This window comes from Salvia splendens, chromosome 22 (assembly GCF_004379255.2).
Source record: "Salvia splendens isolate huo1 chromosome 22, SspV2, whole genome shotgun sequence".
Taxonomy (NCBI): domain Eukaryota; kingdom Viridiplantae; phylum Streptophyta; class Magnoliopsida; order Lamiales; family Lamiaceae; genus Salvia; species Salvia splendens.
In genome coordinates, this window is record NC_056053.1 from 26,227 (window position 1) to 49,280 (window position 23,054).

A 23,054-nucleotide genomic window follows, 5' to 3' on the forward strand; every position below is an offset into this window, starting at 1 on the left:
GGCATCGTCTCACGGACATTAGGGGTCAGGTTCATGGTCTCATTAGGTGGTCCCTAGGCGAAGGGAGGATTAGTTTCTGGGACGACGTGTGGGTCGGGGATCGCCCCCTTAGGACCTATTGTCCGCCTGGGACTGATCTTCCTGCCGCTGAGGTCTCTAGGTTTTGGCGTGATCATACTTGGCATGTTGATAAACTGCATGATTATTTGGCTTTGTATGGGGTGTCTTTGCATGTGTTGGATACTATCAGGGCGGTTCCGATTGAGGTGGGCAGGCGGGATGTGATGCGATGGAGCCTCACTGGCGATGGCGAGTTCTCGACGGCCTCAGCTTGGGAGCTCATCCGGACACGGTCCCCTAGACATTTCGGACTTCGCATGGTTTGGAATGCTGGGCTGACCCCGACCATCTCTGTCTTCATCTGGCGCCTCCTCCTCCACAGGGTCCCTGTTGAGTGTTATGTTCAGTGTCGTGGTATCTCTCTTGCATCCAAGTGTCTGTGTTATGTCTCTTCTTTTTCAGTCTAGTCGTTTCAGCATTTGTTTGTGTCGAGTCCTCTGGCGAGATCAGTTTGGGATTACTTCGATGGCTGGTTCCCCTACATTAGCACACACATTCACATGTGCACTGATATTGCACTTATATTAGGTTTTTGGTGGAGGTCCTCTCACAGGGCCACCGCCTTGCACATCAGCTTCATTATTCCTTGCTTGGTATACTGGTTCATTTGGACGGAGAGGAATAGCTGCAAGCACCGCGGCATTTCTTTTCGTTCTTCACATGTTATATGGCAGGTTGTTCGGCATTTGTGGACGTTGGTGGCGGCGGGCGTGCTTGTCCCCATCCATTGGCGCGGTTGCTCTCCTGATGTCGACTTCATGCCTTCAGTTCCTCCTCGCTGGCGAGTTCTGAGGTCCCTGCAAGTGCTTTGGAATCCACCCGACGATCCTTGGGTGAAGCTGAACACCGACGGGGCCTTTACCAGCTCGACGAGACAGGCAGGCGGTGGGGGAGTGGTTCGAGGCTCAGATGGTTCTCTCTTGGGGGCCTTTTGTACGCCTCTCGTAGCAGGTCGGCCTTCGAGGCGGAGCTTTTAGCTCTTCTTCTCGGGTTGACTTTGGCTATGCAGTTCTCTTCGCATGTTTGGGTCGAGATGGATGCGGCAGCAGTGGTCGCGGTGTTCACTTCGGGACGCGGAGGAGCAGCGGATGTGAGACATCACATGGCTCGCATTCGCACTTTGCTCGCTCAGATGCAGTTTATGTTCTCTCACATCTTTCGAGAGGGCAATCGGCCAGCAGATTTTTTGGCAGGTAGGGGGGTCCAGACCCCTGCCATCACCTTCTTTGATGCAGATTCAGCGCCTCGGTATTTGAAGTCGCTCGTGAGGATGGACCAGTTGGGCTATCCGAACTTCAGATTCAGATATCGAGATGGTTGACTACTTCACTTGGTTCGTGATTTTGATTTATGGTTTCTTGCTCTCCTTTGGATTTGGCCCGCTTTTGGCCATCATCCTTTTTCTTTTTATGATGTATAGCTTTGTTATGTTTAGTCTCTCTTTAGTTAGATGGTTAGTACCCGGTCTGTGGGGATACCATAGTAGCTTTGTTAGCTCTTGTGATTTATATCTCTCGTGCGGACCGAGTCACTTTTGGGCTCGTCTGATGTATGTTCGTTTGGTGTTTTTTGATATATACAGGTTGGGGGTCCGCCTTAACCCCTCGCCGTGATGGTGTTTGAGGAAAAAAAAAAACCCTAAACCCTAAAGGGCCGACCCATCCAAGCCCCTTGGCCTAGCGGTAAAGGGTGCTGGATACCGCGTCCATCCTGGAGGTCTCGAGTTCGAACCCTGGGTGGCGTAATTTGTCTTTCCTTCTTGTTATAGGAGTTGATTTGTAATTTCCTCCTTCATATATATGATATAAATATATGAAGTTAATTTAAAAAAAAAAAAAAAACCCTAAAGGCCGACCCCACAGAACCGGCCTCCTCCCGGCAGAGAGGGAGAGTCGCAACAGGGAGGCCCCAGTAGACAGCCTCAGGGCCCGAGGTTCCAGCCTTTTGCTCCCCGGCCTACAGAGAGGCCTCCCCTAGAGGTGGAACAACCATTGCGTCAGGAGAGGCGCAAACACGGCTTCATGATCAGAGAACCGGCACCTGGCCCCGTCTCACACGCCGGCCCTTCTTCAGCAGCCGCAGAGGGCTCTCAGGTTGCATGGGACGACAGCTTCGTCATGCCTAAGAAGAAGAATAAGGGCACGAAGAAGAATAAGGGCAAGAAGAAACAGGTGAGCAAGACCTCGACGAGGACAGTGTCAGAGGGAGAGGGACATCAGGGCATGGAGGCGGATGAGTCCTCGTCAGGGAATGAGCGGGGCTCTAGATCCCGATCGCCTTCTATTACACGCGGATTCGGTTATGGGCCCCTAGCGATGGTTGTGCATGGTGATAACATGTTCGGGGCTTTGGAGGATTTTCCCTCGGATGAGGCCGAGGTTGAGGTGGACAGCGATGACCACCAGGACCATATGATTGTGGAGGTTCCGAACATGATGCTTGAACCACACGATCCGGTGCTGCAGTACATTGGACCCACTTCCCCTCCCGCAGAGGGTTCATCGAAGAAGGCGAGGCTTTCGGCATCGGGAGCCTACTGAATTTCCCATGTCTTCTCACTTCATGATCTGGAATGCCCAGGGGATAGCGAACGCTACTACCCAGGGCACTTTCAAAAATATGATAGATATGTACAGTGTTTTATTTGCCGAGGTGCTTGAGCCATAGACGAATCCCCAGCCTTCTTTCTTTAGTAGGCGCTTTGGGTTGCAGTTTAGGTGTTCGAACACAAACGGCAAGATTTGGATCTTCTCTCACAGGGACTGGCAGGTCGAGATCATTGACGACTCTGAGCAGGTCCTTCACGTCCGAGTTTTTGCTGCGATATTCTCTTTTTCAATCTATCTCTCCGTAGTGTACGCTAAGTGCTCGAGGGAGGGGAGATACGATCTATGGAATAAGCTCAGGGACATCTCTCTAGCCACTGACGGGGCCCCCTGGCTTGTTGGTGTGGACTTCAACATCTTCTTGTTGGAGGAAGAGAGACAGGGCAGCACGACAGACAGGCACGGAGATATGATGGACTTCGCCGACGCCGTAGCAGACTGCCAGCTTCTGGACCCAGGCTTTGATGGCCCACCGTTCACATGGACGAGGAGTGGGCTCTGGGAGAGATTGGACAGAGTTCTTCTCGGGGAGCACTGGACGACCGCCTTTGCGGCTACTAGGGTGACTCATCTACCTAGGATCTCTTCAGATCATGCCCCTTTGCTTGTGCGGTGCCAGCTCACGGCTCAGATTCCGAGGCCTTCGTTTAGGTTTCAGAACATGTGGGTTAGGCATCACACTTTCAGGGATGAGATTTCCAGAGTGTGGACGGCGGAGACGGGCTTCTTCGGCATGCTTAATCTTCAGTTCAAACTCAGCAGAGTTAAGGGTTTTCTCAAGGGTTGGAACAGGGAGGTCTTTGGGAACATCTTTGAAAAGCTGAGGGAGGCAGAGGAGGCAGTTGCCGCTGCGCAGGCAGCTTACGACGGGGACCCCACGGGTGCCCACGGACCTTGATCTCTTGCGCGGTCTCCCAGAGTCCGTGGACCGCGAGGGCCTCTGTGCAGTTCCTGACTTTGATGAGGTGAGGGCGGCGGTCTTTGGCATCAGTGGGGACAGCGCCTCGGGACAGGATGGCTTCTCGTCTCTTTTCTTCCAGTACTGTTGGGACATCGTAGGAGCAGAGGTGGTGGCAGCAGTGGCGGACTTCTTCATAGGAGCTCCCATGCCCCGCAGCTTCACGGCCACGACCATCATTCTCTTGCCGAAGAAGACAAGCCCGGCGACCTGGGCAGAGTACAGGCCGATCAGCCTTTGCAACGTGACCAACAAGATCATCTCCAAGATCTTGACATCGCGTTTGGCGCCGCTGCTTCCTCAGGTTGTGGCGCCGAACCAGAGCGGTTTTGTAAAGGGTCGCTTGCTTAGTGATAATGTGCTCTTGGCTCAGGAATTGATTCACGATATCGGCAGGTCGCTCATTCAGAAGGCAAAGTCGCCTAATCTGGCCCTCAAGATAGATATGGCTAAGGCCTATGATCGAGTGCAGTGGCCTTTCCTCCTCCTGGTGCTTGAGAGGATGGGATTCCCGCCGGGGTGGGTGAGTATGGTCGATCGATGCATCTCTTCTTGCTGGTTCTCAGTGCTCGTCAACGGGGCTCCGGCAGGTTTCTTTCAGTCTACGAGGGGACTTCGCCAGGGAGATCCGTTATCGCCGTCGCTGTTCGTGCTTGCGGCAGATTATCTTTCGAGGAGCTTGAATAGGCTTGTGGACACACATCCCGATATGGAGTATAGATGTGCTAGGCGCGCCCCGGCCATATCCCATTTGTCTTATGCCGATGACGTTATCATTTTTGGCAGGGCGCACAGACAGTCCGTGGAGAGGCTGGTTCATTGTCTCGAGCACTATTCTGCCGTGTCGGGTCAGATGGTGAACAGGGGAAAGAGTCATTTCTACCTCTTTGAGAAGTTCGACGCTTGGGCGGCTGAGGTGGCGGAGGCGAGTGGATTCCAGCAGGGATTCCTCCCTTTCACCTACCTCGGTGTCCCTATATTTAAGGGGGGGCTGAAGGCCGGCTACCTTTTAGATATCCGACAGAAGATGGTGGACCGGATTCACAGCTGGTCTCAAAGACATATCTCTCTTGGAGGGCGCCTCGCTCTAATCAAGAGCACCCTTGTAACCATCCCTCTTCACATCTTCCAGGTCCTGCAGCCGTATCAGTATTGGATGAGGGAGTTGGAGCAAATCTTGGCCCGGTTCTTTTGGGGCACGGTTGGGGAGCAGAGGAAGATTCACTGGGTTAGCTGGAAGAAGAAGATTTGCTTGCCGTTGGATGAGGGAGGCCTCAGCATCCGTCGTTTCCGCGAGGTCGTCAAAGCTTTCAGCATCAAGCTCTGGTGGAGATTCTTCGCGCAGGATTCTTTGTGGGCGCAGTTCACGATGCGCAAGTACTGTTTCCATGCTGGGCGTGCTTTTATTTCCCCTTACTCTGTGCATGATAGTCCTATTTGGCATCGGCTCACTGGTATTAGGGGTCAGGTTCATGGTCTTATTAGGTGGTCCCTCGGCGAAGGGCGGAATAGTTTCTGGGACGACGTGTGGGTCGGGGATCTTTCCCTTAGGACCTATTGTCCGCCCGGGACTGATCTTTCTACCGTTGAGGTTTCTAGGTTCTGGCATGATCATACTTGGCATGTTGATAAACTGCATGATTACTTGGCTTTGTATGGTGTGCCTTTGCATGTGTTGGATCTTATCAGGGTTGTACCGATTGAGGTGGGAAGGCGGGATGTGATGCGATGGATCCTCACTGGCGATGGCGAGTTCTCGACGGCCTCAACTTGGGAGCTCATCCGGACACGGTCCCCTAGACATTTCGGACTTCGCATGGTTTGGAATGCTGGGCTGACCCCTACCATCTCTGTCTTCATCTGGCGCCTCCTCCTCCAGAGGCTCCCTGTTGAGTGTTATGTTCTGGCCCGTGGTATCTCTCTAGCTTCCAAGTGTCTCTGTTGTGTCTCTTCTATTTCAGTCGAGTCGTTTCAGCATTTGTTTGTGTCGAGTCCTCTGGCGAGATCGGTTTGGGATTACTTTGATGGCTGGTTCCCTTACATCAGCACACACATTCACACGTGCACTGATATTGCACATAGATTAGGATTTTGGTGGAGGTCCTCTCACAGGGCCACCGCCTTGCACATCAGCTTCATTATTCCCTGTTTGGTGTACTGGTTTATCTGGACGGAGAGGAATAGCTGCAAGCATCGCGGCATTTCTTTTCGTTCTTCACATGTTATTTGGCAGGTTGTTCGGCACCTGCGGATCTTGGTGGCGGCGGGTGTGCTAGTCCCCCTTCATTAGCGCGGTTTCACCCCGGCCGTTGACTTCATGCCTTTGGCTCCTCCTCGCCGGCGAGTTCTGAGGTCCCTGCAAGTGCTTTGGCATCCACCCGACTATCCTTGGGTGAAGCTGAACACCGACGGGGCCTTTACTAGCTCGACGGGACAGGCAGGCGGTGGGGGAGTGGTTCGGGGCTCAGATGGTTCTCTCTTTGGGGCCTTTTGTACGCCTCTCGTAGCTGGGTCGGCCTTCGAGGCGGAGCTTTTAGCTCTTCTTCACGGGCTGACACTGGCTATGCAGTTCTCCTCGCAGGTTTGGATCGAGATGGATGCGGCAGCAGTGGTCGCGGTGTTCACTTCAGGACGCGGGGGAGCAGCGGATGTGAGACATCACATGGCTCGCATTCGTACTTTGCTCGCACAGATTCAGTTTATGTTCTCTCACATCTTTCGAGAGGGTAACCGGCCAGCAGACTTTTTGGCAGGTAGGGGGGTCCAGACCCCTGCCATCACCTTCTTTGATGCGGATTCAGCACCTCGGTATTTGAAGTCGCTCGTGAGGATGGACCAGTTGGGCTATCCGAACTTCAGATTCAGATATCGAGATGGATGACTACTTCACTTGGTTCGTGGTTTTGATTTATGGTTCTTTGTTTTCCTTTGGATTTGGCCAACTTTTGGCCACCATCCTTGTTATTATTTTGATGTATAGCTTTGTTATGTTTGTTCTCTCTTTAGTTAGATGGTTAGTACCCGGTCTGTGGGGATACCATAGTAGCTCTGTTAGCTCTTGTGATTTGTATCTCTCGTGCGGACCGAGTCACTTTTGGGCTTGGCTGATGTATGTTCTTTTGATGATTTTTGATATAGAGAGGTTGGGGGTCAGCCTTAACCCCCCGCCGTGATGGTGTTTGAGGAAAAAAAAACCCTAAACCCTGAACCATCCAAGCCCCTTGGCCTAGCGGTAAAGGGTGCTGGATACCGCGTCCATCCTGGAGGTCTCGAGTTCGAACCCTGGGAGGCGCAATTTGTATTTCCTCCTTGTTATAGGAGTTGATTTGTAATTTCATCCTTCATATATATGATATAAATATATGAAGTTAATTTTTTTTTTTTTTTTAAAAAAAAACCCTAAACCAGTACATAAACCCTAAACCATTCGTGTCCTTGCAAGCAAATCGCACACACTAAAAACACACAATGCTCTCTAGCCCCTCGATTTTTCCAAGTCAGATTTCGCCATTTTTAGAGTTTTTCGTCTAGTTTTTTTCCGTTCTTCTTGTTCGTTTGAGTCTTAGCTACGGTTCTACCGTTTTTGTTTTCGTTTCCGTCGTGTTTTTGGCCGAATTTCGGCCGTTTTGAATTTCTGTCACCGGAATCCCTTTTCCGGTCGTCTTTTCCGTTCGTCATTCCGGCGGTTTCCACCGTCAGTTGTAGAGTCTAGGTGTGTAGTCGTGTTGTCTGTCTTTGCAGGTTCGTTTCTGTAAGTTCTCTTGTGTTTTTGGTGGGTTTGGTGGGCGCCGGCGTCAAACCGAAGCTCTGCGGCAATGGCGGACCCGCCGTCGGAGCCGCCCTTGTTCTTTGACTATGAAACAAATAGTTTCTATGGGAGGGATGAGGTTCCTGCTCATGTACGAAAGAGGGCGATGAGTTTGGAGGCTGCTTCAGAGGTTGGTTATGGCGTCGACGCCATGGATTCCGACGACCTGCTTTCGGTTGCGTCGGGGTCAGAGGACGAAAGTTCACGCCATGAGGATGATTTTGTTAATTCCGAAGAGGAATATCAGAAGGAATTGGAAGAACAAAGAATTGCCTAAGAGAAAAATGGCCATCATTCGGATTCCAGTCGGCCGGCGAGGAACCGTCGAGATAATACAGAGGAGGAAAGTTCACGCCACCTGGTCGACGAGCCTGAGGCTGTTGCGACGTACAATTCTTGCAAGCACAAGAAGAATCTGGCGAGTTCTTCGCCATCAGCGCAACCGGCCACGGCGGCGCGAGTTGCTCGTCGGTCTGCTAGGGTCCAGCAACGGGTGGCAGCGTACGAGTCTTCATTGTCATCTAGGGTTTCTGAGGAGATGTCAGGGAACGTTGCTGTCAATGAGAGAAGAAAGAGAGAGAGTACTTCGGTAGACAAGTCAAAATTGAAAACAGATGGTAGTCTTAATGGTTCTTGTCTGGAGGCTACCAAAAATTGTGAAATGATGGAGGTACAAGATGGAGAGAGGGGTTTATGTACCCCCTTATTTGATGCAACGGATCTGCAGATTCTGGGAGGTAGTGAAATACTTGGTACAAGTGCCATTTGTGATGTACAACATGGCTATCTCGAACAAGGTGGAGCGGTACAACATGGGGAAGGAAGTTTGTTTTATCCTATGATACATGCAACAAAATCGAGAGCCTTGGAAGCCAACAAAAATTGTGACAGCGACGGCATTATTGGCGCAAAGCATGCCAACAAAAATTCCCTCATTTTGCCGTTGAAAAGAGGGGAAAAATCTGGGAATGTATCAAATATTAATGGTCTTTGTTTGGGAAATACCGAAAAAGAGGGGCTGCTTGCTGTACAACGTGGGAAAGAGAGTTTGTCTCAACCTAAAAGTGTCTCATTTAATGCTGCACCAGATACTTTACATCGGCAGCATGGAGTCAACTCTTTTTTTGTGCATGAAAAATCGATCCATTCTGTTTTGGGAAGTGCAGACAATTTCAGCGCAGAAGAAACTCAGCAACTTGATCTGGCGGAGACTCGAACCCTCGTCGCTCAGCAGGTGAATTCGGGCCGAGTTTGCGGGCTGCCGTTTTTGCCAATTACTCCTGCCTCGGTCCAGGTAAGTTCCTCACTGGACCCTTTCTTTCATCCCTCTCTTTCTCCTTTAAATTCCCAGCCCATTTACATCCCAAATAACCCCCAGCCCACTGCACATTTTATTTATTCACAGCCCAAAAAACAGCCTATTGCTACTCCCCCACAGCCCAAAATCAACAACTTGCAGCCCATTCTAAAAAAAATAGAACCCCTATGCATCGTCCTTCCCAGCCAGATTCTGACGCCGGGAAACAACTCGCCGTCGCGATTTTTGCCGGCCAAAAACACCCCAGCCAATCCAAACGCCGTCCACCCTCACATCCTCAACCCACCACTGTTCTTACCAGCCCAAACATGGAGGATTTTCCTCCGATCAGCAGCTCCAAGCTGACTCCAGCAGCTCCGACGTCTGTCGAAGCCAATCGGGCAGCCCCTCTTCATGTTGCTCTTCCTTCGGCTGTTCACCACTCACCCACGCCTTCTCTTCCTGCTAAGAATGCTAATTCTCCACCTCTTTCTTGGGCTGATATGATGAATGAAGATGCTCATTTGGAGAAAGAAATACATGGACAAAATTCAAAGGAACATCAGCCTCCATCGGCTGGAAAATATGGAGACCAATCAAATATTTATTTTGGGATATCTATGGCTGATGTTTTAAAGAGAGGGCAGCCGGCAGAAGGTCCGATAATTTTGGATCGAGAAAAGGCGGATAAAAGAGGCGAAGTTCGCATTGTCGACGGTAAATGGGCTGGGAATTAATAATATTACAGTAGTATTATTTCTTAACGTGTAACACGAACACGACACGAAATTTTCGTATTCTTAACATGTCGACACGATAATGACACGAACCCGATAAGCTTTGAACCATACCCATCAATTTCGTACAGGTTCATGTCGTGTCATCGTGTCGTGCAAAAAATTGTCAGCCCTAATTGAAATGAGTGAATATTGTTTTATGAAATCAATAGCCCTAAGCCCCATGTTAAATCCACATGCTATCGACCCAATCCATTAATTTAAAAGAGAATAAAAGGACAGAAAAAAAAGAGCACACACACAAACACAAAACCAAAATACGAGAAATTCCCAAAACATGGAAAACCCTGATTCCCCAATCGGAGGAACAGCTCCTTTATCCGACCCCGATTCCGGTGTCTGTGGTAAACGGAAAAGCATCTTAGGTAAACGGAAAAGAGGAAAGATTGAAGATACACCGGAAATCGATTCCGGTGGCGGCGAGATTGCGAAAATCGATTCCGGTGGTGATTCCTCCATGGCTTCCAGGTCAACAATGTTTATGTTGGAATCGGAATCGAACATTGCGGGACTCAGCGATATTAATTTAATCCTTCCCAGCGGCGAGGTTGTGGGAATCCATTCTGCTGGCGGTGAGATTTCGGGAATCGATTCTAGTGCGATTGGTAAACGAGAAAGAGGAGAGACTGAGGATGTTCCTGAAATCGATTCCGGTGGCTGCGAGATTGCGGAAATAGATTCTGATGCGAGTTCTAAACTAGAAATAGGAGGGAATGAGTCTGATTCTGAGTCTGAGTCTGAGTCTGAGTCTGCTGAATATGAGTCTGAGTCTGAGTATGAGGATGCGAGTGGTAAACTAGAAATAGGAGGGGTTAAGTATATATCGGAACAAGATGAGTTTGATTCTGAGTCTTCTGAATATGAGTGTGTCTGGGTATGAGTGTGAGGAAATCGATCAGTCCGAGGAATAGGAAAAGGAAATGAAAACGCGGAAAGTAGAGAAATTCGAAGATAGATATGGAATACTTGATCCCTACAACGAAGAGATGGTATTTGAAAAGGAAGGTTTCAAATTGGATGATTATATCCCAGGTTATGATCAGCCATGGTATGATGAGTGTCTGCTCGAGGACATCAAAATTAGTCCTTACGACCACGAGGCTGTTATAAAATACATCTCCCAAGTCCGCCTTAGCTCTGTAAGTAAACCTAATTTGAATTCATTCCAAGCCAAATTGATTCATGTTTTGAGTAATTGATTGATATGATAACTGATTCAAGTTTAATTGATTCATGTTTTGACTCACTGCCATGTCTTCCCCACTATTTGATTGGTCGAAATAAAGGAATAAAGCTTTGATCTTGGAGAGGATTGATTGTTGAGATTTCCTGGTGGTATTAGTATGATAATTGATTGAAAATGATATAATAATTGATTCGTGTTTTGAGTAATTGATTGATATGATAACTGATTCCATGTTCAATTGCAGTTTTGAATTATTGATTGATAATGATAGTTTGATAATTGATCAAAAAGGGAATAAAAATTTGGTCTTGGAGAGGATTGATTGACGGTTGAGAATTTCCTGGGGTTATGATGGCTTAATTGGAGTTTTGAGTAATTGATTCAAGTTTGATTGGAGTTTTGAGTAAAATTGATTTTGATTGATAGTGATATGATAATAGGTTCATGTTTTGAGTAATATTGATTGATTGATGGATAATGACATGTTATGATGTAGGGTTTTGATGTGGATACGATTCTTCCTTCATGGCTGAAGCACGAGTTCGCCTTATATTTCACCCCAATGTGGCTCTCTCATGCCACCCGCAGTGATCTTAAATATGTCAATAAAGCAGCAAAAATTGCCGAAATCAATCTTGACATGGTATGTATATGACTGTTTGTTGATGATCAAATTTGTCTGTTATAGTAGTAGTTTATGCATGATTGAAAAACGATGTTTTTGCAGAAAAACAAAACTAGTTTCAAGCTTGTGGAAGTTACCAATGTTGTCGTCACTTGGGACCCATTCTCTTTGCTATTTTTGACTCTTGCTGTGGAAGAGGTTGAAGAAGCACAAGCACAAGCTGCTACTATCCGAGCAGTTGTCCTTCACCCCGTATGTGAACCTTGGGAACTCGAACAGTGGTGGGTTGTCAAACCAGACCCGACCGACGCATAATACCTATATCTTTGCTACTATCTATTTTGTTAACCACTAATATTAGAGATGTTGTCGAATTGTTGTTAGAACAAGTCTTAGGTTCGGATGCAGTTTGGCTACTAGTATGTTTTTATATTTATGAACAATCCTCCTATTTATTCTACTGTGTTTTTTTTATTTATTACTATGTTGCTTGCGATGCCCAAATTAGAGACCTTTTAGGTATATAAATACAAGGCATTAAGTTCTAAAGTTTAGGGAGAGCTATGTTGATCTGATACTCAGTTTTAAAGTTTGAGAATTACATCTAACATTTCTTAAAACACACATTTTATTGCTAACTATAATTGCTAACTGTTCTTAAATTTAATACACTAGAACATGCCCAAACACAATGTGTCTCAGTTCCATGCACGTGCTAGAATACAAATACTTAGAAAAATAAAACAATTTTTAAACACTACTAGTCTTGAAAAAAGCATTCATACGATTAAAATTTTAAAACAGAATTAGCATTTCTTCTATGACATTTACACCAACAATAATAGTATAAATGAGATCATAATAAGAAAGTAGCATCATCGTTCCTCCACCTCCATGAGTTGGCTTTATCAATATAGGATATACAATCTTGTCGGCTTTTAACTTCATCAGATCAATATATTGTTCGTAGCCATGACACCCAAGCACAAGAAGTACTCAGAAATGTATTAAGGTGAATCACTGTAAACAATGACAGAAACAGTAAGCTAACCAATACATACACAACACATAAAAATTAGGAACCTTTTGCGCTTAATTTATCACTTGCAATATCTACTGTGCCCTTTTAACCATATCTTAGATGTTCAAAATACCATTCAATCATGATAACGATTAGGACATGTTTATCCTACCCCAACTGTATTTTTCTTCAAGAGTCAAATTTATGTCAATAGAGCATAATAAATAAGTCAGCTATTTACACATAATTCCTTGGCATTAACTGAATTTTGACTATGGAAGCGAACCAAATGGCATAAGAAAAGGAATGACGAGGAAAAGGAGATGAGGGAGAAAGGGGGAAGGATAGTAATAATAAAGAAAAAGATGGAGAAGTATGCAATAAAAAAGAATACCCTGTTGTTTTACCTTTTATCACACATGTCATGAATTGCAGATGCAGGAAGTCTACCAAATGTATTTCCCTCGCCTTGAACAAGTCGAGCAAACTCAGAGCTTTCTGATAAGAAACCATATCCAGAGTGGATAGCCTATAACAAACAAGACACGGACACCCCATCAAAATGAACACTAATTAAACTATCCATGAAAACTTCAATACTATCAACGTTTACTCATTATTTTAAAATTTCACTCATGTTTTAGAAGATTTAACCTCAATGAGCATCATCCACACTTAAGTTACTTTATACCAGCCGACTTTCCACATAAATTTCACTCATGTTAGAACATTTAGCCTCAATGAGCATCCTGACTATGAAACAATCAGAACATCCTGAGTCCCTGACTATGACAATTGTCTATATCCAAGCATGCAATGACATAAACAGGAATGATAAGATTGGCGACGATCAACAATTACACATACTTATCCAGTAATCAATAAAAATTTAGATGATCTGACATCCGATCAAAACTCAAGCTCTAGATAAAAAACTCAAATTTAACTCCAAAGCACACAGGCAATGTAAACACGGTGAATTTAAAGCTCCCACGTAGAAGAGACCTTATAGGTCTATAAATACAAGGCATTTAGTTCTAAAGTTTAGGGAGATATATGTTGATCTGATATTCACTTAGTTTTAAAGTTTGAGAATAAAGTAACCATTACATTTCTTAAAACACACATTTTATTTTAGATAGGGGAATACAACGTGTATAACCACACAATGAAATGGATTGGCAAAGATTGCTCACATATTGTAACTAAATGGCTCTTTTTTATCACCAATGTCACGAATTGCAGATGCCGGAGGTCCAACAAATGTAATTCCTCGTCTTGAACAAGTCGAGCAAACTCAGAGCTTTCTTATAAGAAACCATAACCAGGGTGGATAGCCTATAACAAACAAGACACCCCACTCAAAATGTTTCTCAAAAACGCCAAACAACATCAAAATATGTTATGCAATATACAACACCTTTGTATCCCTAATTTCGTCAAAGTGAACACTAATTGACTATCCATGAAAATTTAGATACTATCACCTTTTACTCATTATTTTTAAATTTCACTAACTTTAACCTCAGTGAGCATCATCAACACTTAAGTTACTTTATCCTAGCCGACTTTCCACATAAATTGATACATCCAGATTTAGTCACCATTTCTAAATTTCACTCATGTTTTAGATCATTTAACCTCAATGAGCATCATCCACACTTCCCTAGCATCGATTGGTGATTAACAAGTTACTTAATCCAAGCTGATTTTTCACAGAAATTGATACTCCAATTTTACTCAACATCTCTAAATTTCACTCAAGTTTAGAACATGTAACTTCAATGAGCATCATCCACACTTCCTTAGCATCAATTGGTAATTAACAAGTTACTTTATCAAAGCTGACTTTCCATATCAAAATTGAAACAAAGAATCAGCCAATCAGCACAACTTACAACCTGATCGCCAGTTCTGGAAGTAGCTGACCCAATTTGACGTGCAAGCTCCGCTCATCGGCGTCGCGCAATTTCGCCTTTGTTTGCGATTAAGAGCTTCTCGATTCGAATTCGACGAAAATCCCATGTTTCTTCTGCGGAGGAAGAATCTAAAGACTCGTCGTTTCACTATTGTAAAGTGCGATTGAAGATTTTATGAATTTACAAGCTGCTTTTCATTTATTAATTTCAGTATATATTAATTGGAGTATTACCTGCATCCCACAATACTATCTTATTGTGAGCACATATTTTAAAAAATATAGTACAAAATAATAAAATATGAGTAAGATAAAGTTAGTGGCTTGTGGATTAGTGGAATATGGTGTCTATTATTAAAAGTAGTAAAATGAAAGAATGACTTTTATTATGGGACGGACAAAAATGGTAATTAGTGACTCTTATTGTGAAACGGAGGTAGTAATATATAGGAATATTGATTATAAAAATCATATTCCTTTTATAAATTCTGGTATTTAACATAAATTTTAAAACTGGATTATAAAATCACCAACTTATTAAATAGTGTAATTTTTCCAGCCTGATCCAAACTCTAGTTTGAGATTTGGAGAGCTTTAGTCGTTTTGTTTCGTAGCGTTATATATAACCTTTGCAGGACAAAGAGTTCCCTCGATTTATGTCTTGATATGAAATAGTGTAGTTGGAGGAGCATCAATGGCTTTGAGTTGTGATTTGTACAAGTTGTCAACATAGTGCTTTTGCCGACTTTTTCCAATGTTTGTAATCTTAGATTTGTCTCGTAGAGATGTTAGGTTATAAAAGAACTCTTACATAAATGGATTGATGTTAGTTGTATATGTGTCTAAGACATAGTTATATAAGTGTAGCTATGTCTTGATTGCCACCTCTACCAGCTCACCAATTATGACGCATGGTTAATATAATTTCCTCGGTCTGGAATTTTTGTCGAACGTATTGAAACTCCCTAAAAGTTTTTTATCAATCAAAACTCATAAGACGTATTCAATCCCCTCATGCCATATATGGGAAAGTGAACACTCTGGTATCAATCAAAACTCATAAAACATATTGAAATTTTCTCAATAAAATGGCGTGATCGTAATTCGCAAGGATGACAAAACAAAAAAGACAGTACTCCATGTTTTCATTTTATATGAAAAACATAATTGATTAAATGTATATTGTGTTGTAAGTTATTTCTAACAATTAAGAATATACTACTAAATTAGTTCAATGAGTTAAATGGAAATCAGTCATGTTTTTATTTCTTGAAAGCAATAGTAGTGCACACTATCGGCCCAATCCATTAACAATTGGTTCACCTCATCTTCATTTCTTTTGGTTAATAGAATTAGGCACCTTCGCACACACAAACACACAACACACTCAATACACCGCATGCTTCTTTAAATTCAATTCCTCATATCATTTTTGGCAACAGAGGATAAAGGATTTCAAATTGAATTCACACAAAGGATTACGAATTGCCCATATCATTTTTATCATACAAAAAATCCTCATGCTCTCGGCCCAATCCAACTATTCAAGAGTTAGTAATAAAAGGAAAAAAACAATATCATTACAAAGCTAAGAGTTTTTCTGAAATCAAAGAAAACCCAAATTTCCCAATAGGATGAACAGATTCCGGTGGCTGTGGTAAACGGAAAAGAGGAGAGATTGAGGATATTGAGGATATTGGCGTCAACCTCACCGCTCCTCGGAGTCAAAAACATAAGGTAGATGGGATGCTAATCTGCAACTGATGTCATAAATAAAAAAACAAGTTAGATCATTATAAAAAAGCAAACATAAACATAGAAATAGCAAAGTTTACTTTAACCAAACAGTTACCTTTTCTTTTTCTTTTCTTCCTTGAAGTTGAACCGGAAGTGTCAGTTGGACTACTTGTACTCATAGGAACGTAAAAATCTGAAACCAAGTCCCTCAAGATCCTGCCGTGTAGCCCCAATTGAGGCCGTATGAATTTTGAAAAATGTAATACTTGTCTTTGCCCTTCTGGCCAAAACCAATAAGTGTTATGATATGATGTGACACGTTCAACTTAGGTTTGGTCTTCAAATCCAACAGTGGTTGTACAACGGGACGTGTCGGCAACATAGGTATATCTTTCAAAATTTTCTAACAATTGATAAATTTACAAGTTAATAATGTTTTAAAAACTTTATCAATTAATAAATTGAAGATAAATGTAGAAAAGAAAAAGTGATTCATACCCAATTATGACATTTCCTAAATTCCGCTGTGATCGCAATACCACCTGCTACTGGTTGATTATACAGCATCCGTTCAACATCTTAATGGGTATTTAGCCTTCTATAGTTTTTAATCCTAATTTTTTCCTCCTATAACAAAAGCCGACGATTAAAAAAAATATCAATATAAAGAGTTTTTTTCCCAAAAAATGCATATAATGTGAGTTTACTTACCTCTTTGATTTTACGATTTTCTATCTTCACGACACCATCCCAACCATCAGCAGGAGGTGTATATTTATCAACTGACGAGCGTCCAGCAAACGGATAAATTGCTTCTGGGGTTAAGCCAAACCTCTTGACATACTCAAATGCCAGGGGCAAACTACCCGGAAACCCTTTGAGTGGGATATCAAATGACCTCGAATCTCCAGCAAACGAAGGACAAGCATTCTGAGGCCGAATGAAACGGAAAGTATAATCCATGAGCTCCTGGACTGAGCCCATATGAGAAGATTTCTTGTCCCTGTTCGCAACCTCATCTCCAAACATCACCGTTGTGGCGCCGAATCCCCAACACATGTCTGATAACAAACAAGGGAAAAAACAAATATTTTATAAATATTAAGACAACTCATATTCAAAATAAATAATCTAATTTTAGATTTTACATGTCCTTTCTTGATTTCGGACAAGGGGAATGCAGTCGGGATTTGTCACCAGCAAACAAGTGGTTGCCTATAATAAATAAAATTAATTAATAATAATGTTGCATACAAACAAAAAACTAAACATAGAGAAAAAAGAAAAAGTTAGCATCAGGTACAAGTATTAGTATTACTAACTAGAATGTATACCTTTCTAAATTTTGGATTATTGCTCAAATTAGGATCAAATTTTACATCACGACGGAGTGGAGGTACTACAGATAGACAAAACACAAAGAAAAGTTAGTGAATTATGATATAAGCAAAGACTATCTAATTATGTACTTGCTAAATGTATAAAAAATAAACACATAAAATTGGATATTGCTGGTGTGAATGTCAAAGGAGAAATAACATTAGTTTTAATCATATTAATGCTTTTATCAATACTAGTAGCATGTAGGAATCTATTTTTTTAATGTCTGAAAATCTAACAAGTGCTTGGATCCGAGACACATTGTGTTTGAGACACTAGTAGCATGGTGAAGATGATGCTCATAGCTCAGCATGATGAAGCGATTGGCGGCAAGAGAGATCTAGTCTTCTCGATGAGAAGGAGACTCTCAAGACAAAATTGCAGGAAGCAAACAAGAATCTATAAAAAAGACAACACAGTTCTAGAACTCTCCCTGTCTGATGTACACCATCAGCTTGAAGCTTTAAAGGCTGAATCATAAATCTTGGAAGATTCATGCCAATTGCTTGTAAATGAGACGGCTGGTTTGATAGTGCCATAGCTAGTGAAATCGAGATATTTGTGTTACACGACTGCCCAGGTGATGAAAGAAAACTATTGCTCCTTGCTCACAAGACAATGGGACTAGAGATGAACACAAACAGCCGATAAAACAAATATGAAACCTCGATCGGCCAAGGATACAATCACTTAAAACAAAATTGCAGTCTCACTTAGTCATTTTATCAAACACATGGTTGGCAGATAAAAAAAAACTTAGAATACAAGATCAAAAAATGAACTAACCTCGATCGGCCATGATTGTCGATTCCGGATGCTGCTCTCACTCAATCTATGGAATCGCTGGAGAAAATATCAAAGAGAGAGCTGAATTAGAGATAAACCATAAGAAAGAAGCACCAATTTTTGAGCTGGACTTTACCAATTTTGAGGGGGTGGAGGGTGGAGGCAGCACCGGGAAGGAGGGTGGAGGAGGAAGAGGGGTTTGACAGATCTCCAGGAGCGCCTAAACTCACATTAGTGTGAGAGAGGTTTAAAGTGTGAGAAGAAGGTTGGAGGGTTCAGGGTTTAGGGTTTAGAGCATAGTAGATCACTCCATGCCATCTCTTCTCTGTATTCAATGCCTAAATTATCTCTTAATGCAGAAAATGTCACCTTCCTGCAGGTTGAGCATCCAGTTACCGAGATGATTGTTAGTCAAGATCTCTTGGAGTGGCAAATACGTGTTGCTAATGGAGAGCCTCTTCCAGCTAGTCAATCAGAGGTGCCCATGTTAGGTACGATCTCTTCTATGTGGGAGCTTCAACTTCGCCGTGTTTCCATGGTGTGTATTCTTTGGAGTTGATTTTGAGCTTTTATCTGGAGCTTGAGCTGTGATCAAATCTCATATTGTATCGAGTTTATAGATTTTAGGGATTTTATTTCCAAACTCATTCAAATTTCTATATTTGTGCTACTCTCTCCGTCCACGATTTAAAGAATCAATTTGACTCGTCACGAGTTTTAAAAAATTGTACGACTTCATGAAAAAAAAAGTAGATGGAAAATGTGAGTGGACCATGGGTCTCATTTAAAGTATTAGTTTTATATAATACTACTCCCTCCGTCCTATAACAATAGTCTTCTTTTTACATTTGTGGATGTCCCACAAAAATAGTCCTCTTCCATTTCTGGTAATTTTTTCTCTCTCATGAGGTCGGTCTCATTCTCTACTAAAAATACTCAAATTGTTTTTTCTTTCTACATCTCTCTTACTTTATCAATTTTACATTAAAACTTGTGCAAAACCCTAAAATTAGTGGAATGTGGAGTCCGTGTAACAAAAGTAGACCTAAATTAGTCATACGGAAGGAGTAATAGTAATAATGTACTCCCCAATCCACGATTTAAAGAACCATTTAGGCTATTCAATTAATATTAATATTAATTAAGTTTTCCCTTATTACACTTAAAATATTAAGTTAATTACACTAAGATTCTCATTCAGTATCATGGAATTGAGTATGTGGAATTGGAATTGAAGCCTTCAATTTCAATTCCAATTTCTCGGAATTCCACAATTTAAATTCCAAATATGTTACTTTTGGGTAAGGTGAGCATATGCTAAATTATATTACTATTATCTTATTAGCTAACACACAAAACAAGAGTATATGCTAAGTCAAATGTAAACTATTTGACGATAGAGTAACATATTTGGGACATGTACATTAGTATAACAACGCTAAATGTACATTATATGCTAAGGATTGTATAATAAACGTGTACATACTAATGTACATTCGGGCTAGGATTGTATAGTAATGCTAATTTATTTACATCATATGCTAAGGCATACTATAATGTAAACGTATATGCTAAGGTATATATAGTAAACTAAAGTATATGCCTTCGATATTGTGTATCTTATTAGCTACCACGCAAAACTAGAGTATATGCTAAGGCATATAAGTAACTCTTTTCGGCACTAATTTAAGTTCCAAATAGTTATAATTGGATACTTTCACACACTATATACACAAACACACTACATATCAATTATGTCATTTTACCTAATAAATGGTTCAATTCAGTAGAATACTAATTCCAATTCAATTTCAATATAATACTAATTCCAATTCAATTTCAATTTCATGTATAAATCAAAATATAAGTTCATTCCAATAAAATATTTATAGTATCTTGATTAGCAACATAAACTCCCTATTCATCCAAGCAAATCAAATAGGCGATGCAATAAATCACAAATCGGGAAACACAAAGATCTCGAACATCACCTCATTAAGAGCTTCGGCATACTTCTGTGAATCCAATTACTACTCGAAATAGTTGGATTTCTGTCCAATTGAACATTACCCATGCTAGCTCTCCTCACTTCTAAAGCGGAACTCGGCTCTCGGCCGCAAATCCAGATCGATTTCAGTGCAATCCAACTGAACACATAATAGTATATCACCATGGCAAATGAGGCATTGTACCTTTCCTCGCTTCTACACCTAAACCACCCTAACTTCAATGGTAACAAAGCAAAACCAGATTTTCCGATTTACAAGAGTCTCAACCATGAACACACAATTAGGACAAAATAAGTAGTAACAATTTTAAATTTCCAAATCGAAGATCTTTAAACTAAATCACTTACACCTAACACGCTATGTAACGCTCTGTAACAGAACCAAGTAGGATGTATGTAAAGGATGCAACTTTTTTAGGCCAAATTTTTTGAATTTGAATTTTTTAAATCTTTTTCACTACAAAGACAAACTATTGGTGTTACTAGGACTTGCTACAACAAAGAGAGAGGTAGAGAAGATAGATCAAACATTTGATAATCATAGAATGCCTTCAACAAGATTTTTCCATTGACAACCATGAACATAGAATTAGGACCTACGTAACAATTTTAAATTTCCAAATAACAAAGCAAGATTTTTCGATTGACAAACATGAACACAGAATTAGGACCTAAGTAACAATTCTAAATTTCCAAATAACAAAAAAATTGGATCTTTACACTAATTCACGTACAATAAGGATGACCCTTAACACAAAAAGCTACTCCTAACACCGTAACCGAGTGAAGAATTCGTGTTGGGTGACTAACCTTTGATTCTTCGCCGCCGGAGATCGGACTAGAGGAGTCAAGGCTCCGTCGTGGCGCCGCCGATCAGGCTTGAAAACGACGACGGAGAGCTCAGTAGCTGAACTCAGATATCGAAGAACAGATTTGGCGATGGAGAGGAGTGATTATCAGCTGTTACACTACTGCTCCTTTTCAATTTTTGACTCAAATTGGAAATCGCAGAGAATTCGAGGTTCAATGCACACTATGCAAGGTCAATAACCAATATTAGGCTTCGATATATTTCGAGTAATTCGTGAATACCACCAATTACTCGAAACATATCGATTTCAATCCAATTCAAAACACGGAATATCACCCACCCACGGCAAAGGAGCTCTCCTCGCTTCTACACCCGAACACGGCCTGAGATCGAACTTTCTTGAGTAATTGGCGATACGGATCCATCCATATCACCAATTACTCGAAAAAGTCCGATTTCAATCCTTCATCACAAATGAGGGCATCGTAGCTCTCCTCGCTTCTGCACCCGAACCCGGTGCTCGGCCGCCGTTCCATATCGCCAATTACTCGAACCGGATCTATTCCGATCCAATTCATATGGATGACTGAAGATGAATAAGCACAGAAACAAACCAATTCAATCCAATCCATGAATTAACTCAATTCATATGGATCGAAGCCTCTGTTTTTGCATAATTGGATTCGAGCAAGCAACCAAATACTCTGAATCTAGGAAGTGAGCGAAAGAGAGGAAGAGAGAGGGGCGAGGTTAGGAGAGAAAGCAATGAATGAATGAATGAATTTTTGGCTTTTTTTTTTAATTTTTGTATTCTCTCTTCTCGTGAAGAAAGCGAAAGCGGCTTTGTTATCTCGCGCATTGATATAGTCAACCACTGTAACAGAATTTACTGTACACAAACAAATATTTATTACACGCAAAAAAATTAGGTTTAATAATATGGGCCCTGATGAGTCCGCGAATTTCTGATGTTAGTGAATGCAGGAAAATACAGATCACGACACAAAGAATTTACGTGGTTCGATTTACTGAAGTAAATCTACGTCCACGGGAAGAAAAGAGGGCAGAGTTGTATTGCTTGATCTGTTTTCTACAGCTTACAAATACAAACTTGCTATATGGTGTTTTATCTCTAGAGAGCTTCACCCTTTTCTACCAGATCTAAGTTCTATTTATATAAAGGACCAAGATCGTGGCATGCAGCACCATTTATTAGGTAGTGGATGTCGTGGAGATCGTGGCCTAAGATCGTGGATGTAGCGTAGGTGACGGCCTACGATCGTGGCCTGAGTTGACACCACGTGGTAGTGGGTGTGTTGGAAGTTGTGGAAATCCTGCATGGGTCCACTAACTCCTTGTTCGGTCGAATACTAAGACCGAACTGCTTTGGTTGCCGATCTGAGAGTAGAGCTTGATGCCGACCTGAGAGCAGAGCTTGATTGGTTGGCTTTTGCCGAGCTGTAGGCTGAGGCCGAACTCTTACTGAGACCGAACTGCTTTGGTTGCCGATCTGGGAGCTTGATGCCGACTTGAGAGCAGAGCTTGATTGGTTGGCTTTTACCGAGCTGTAGGCTGAGGCCGAACTCTTTGGTAATGCCGAACTCATACTCTTCCTTGGGCTTTGGGCTGATGGGCCGTTGGTGCTGTTGGGCTTGTTTAGTCCGTACCCCATCACTACCCCCCCCGAAAGACGAAGTGAATCACTTCGGCGAAGCGAGTCACTTCGGCATTCTGGATAAAGGTACGGGGGAGGCTGACGTCAGGGGACGTGCCTTGCACGTGACTGCATTAAATGCGACAGTAAAATCCGGCCGTTGAATCCCGAAAAGGTGGGATTCGAAACGGTGCGACGATTTTGAAATCTTCGCCGAATCTGATAAATACCTCCTTTCTTCATCATTGAAGCACTTTTGCGACTGCTTCTTCTGCACTCTATCTCCTTTGCGTAAAAATTTCCTTCCGCTTTCAAGAATTTCTTCAGAACTTCTTCAGATTT

The 23,054-nt window shown here is 42.6% G+C and overlaps 1 protein-coding gene and 2 long non-coding RNA genes across 10 annotated transcripts; 1 reads left to right on the forward strand and 2 right to left on the reverse strand.

The window, feature by feature from the left end:
- Window positions 1-9,810: 9,810 nt before the first annotated feature.
- LOC121786458 lies at window positions 9,811-11,875 on the forward strand. The gene is made up of 3 exons (XM_042185104.1): window positions 9,811-10,725; window positions 11,269-11,415; window positions 11,500-11,875. Exons 1-3 carry the CDS (start codon window positions 10,507-10,509, stop codon window positions 11,710-11,712), a joined length of 579 nt encoding a protein of 192 aa, XP_042041038.1. The 5' UTR covers window positions 9,811-10,506; the 3' UTR covers window positions 11,713-11,875.
- Window positions 11,876-12,023: 148 nt separating this feature from the next.
- Window positions 12,024-14,514, reverse strand: LOC121786463. Of its 2 annotated transcripts, XR_006047196.1 has the most exons (4): window positions 14,320-14,514; window positions 13,615-13,756; window positions 12,826-12,947; window positions 12,024-12,417 (listed from the first exon to the last, which is right to left on the reverse strand). It is a non-coding gene; the product is annotated as an uncharacterized LOC121786463 (long non-coding RNA). The 2 variants fall into 2 exon arrangements; XR_006047195.1 differs by having other exon boundaries at window positions 13,615-14,514.
- A 1,300-nt stretch (window positions 14,515-15,814) lies between these two features.
- Window positions 15,815-21,866, reverse strand: LOC121786461. Of its 7 annotated transcripts, none has more exons than XR_006047189.1 (9): window positions 21,399-21,866; window positions 18,376-21,280; window positions 18,240-18,296; window positions 17,408-17,472; window positions 17,222-17,288; window positions 16,785-17,134; window positions 16,572-16,700; window positions 16,189-16,476; window positions 15,815-16,096 (listed from the first exon to the last, which is right to left on the reverse strand). It is a non-coding gene; the product is annotated as an uncharacterized LOC121786461 (long non-coding RNA). The 7 variants fall into 7 exon arrangements; XR_006047193.1 differs by having other exon boundaries at window positions 18,376-20,386; window positions 21,058-21,866; XR_006047191.1 differs by having other exon boundaries at window positions 18,376-20,449; window positions 21,058-21,866.
- Between the last annotated feature and the right edge of the window lie 1,188 nt (window positions 21,867-23,054).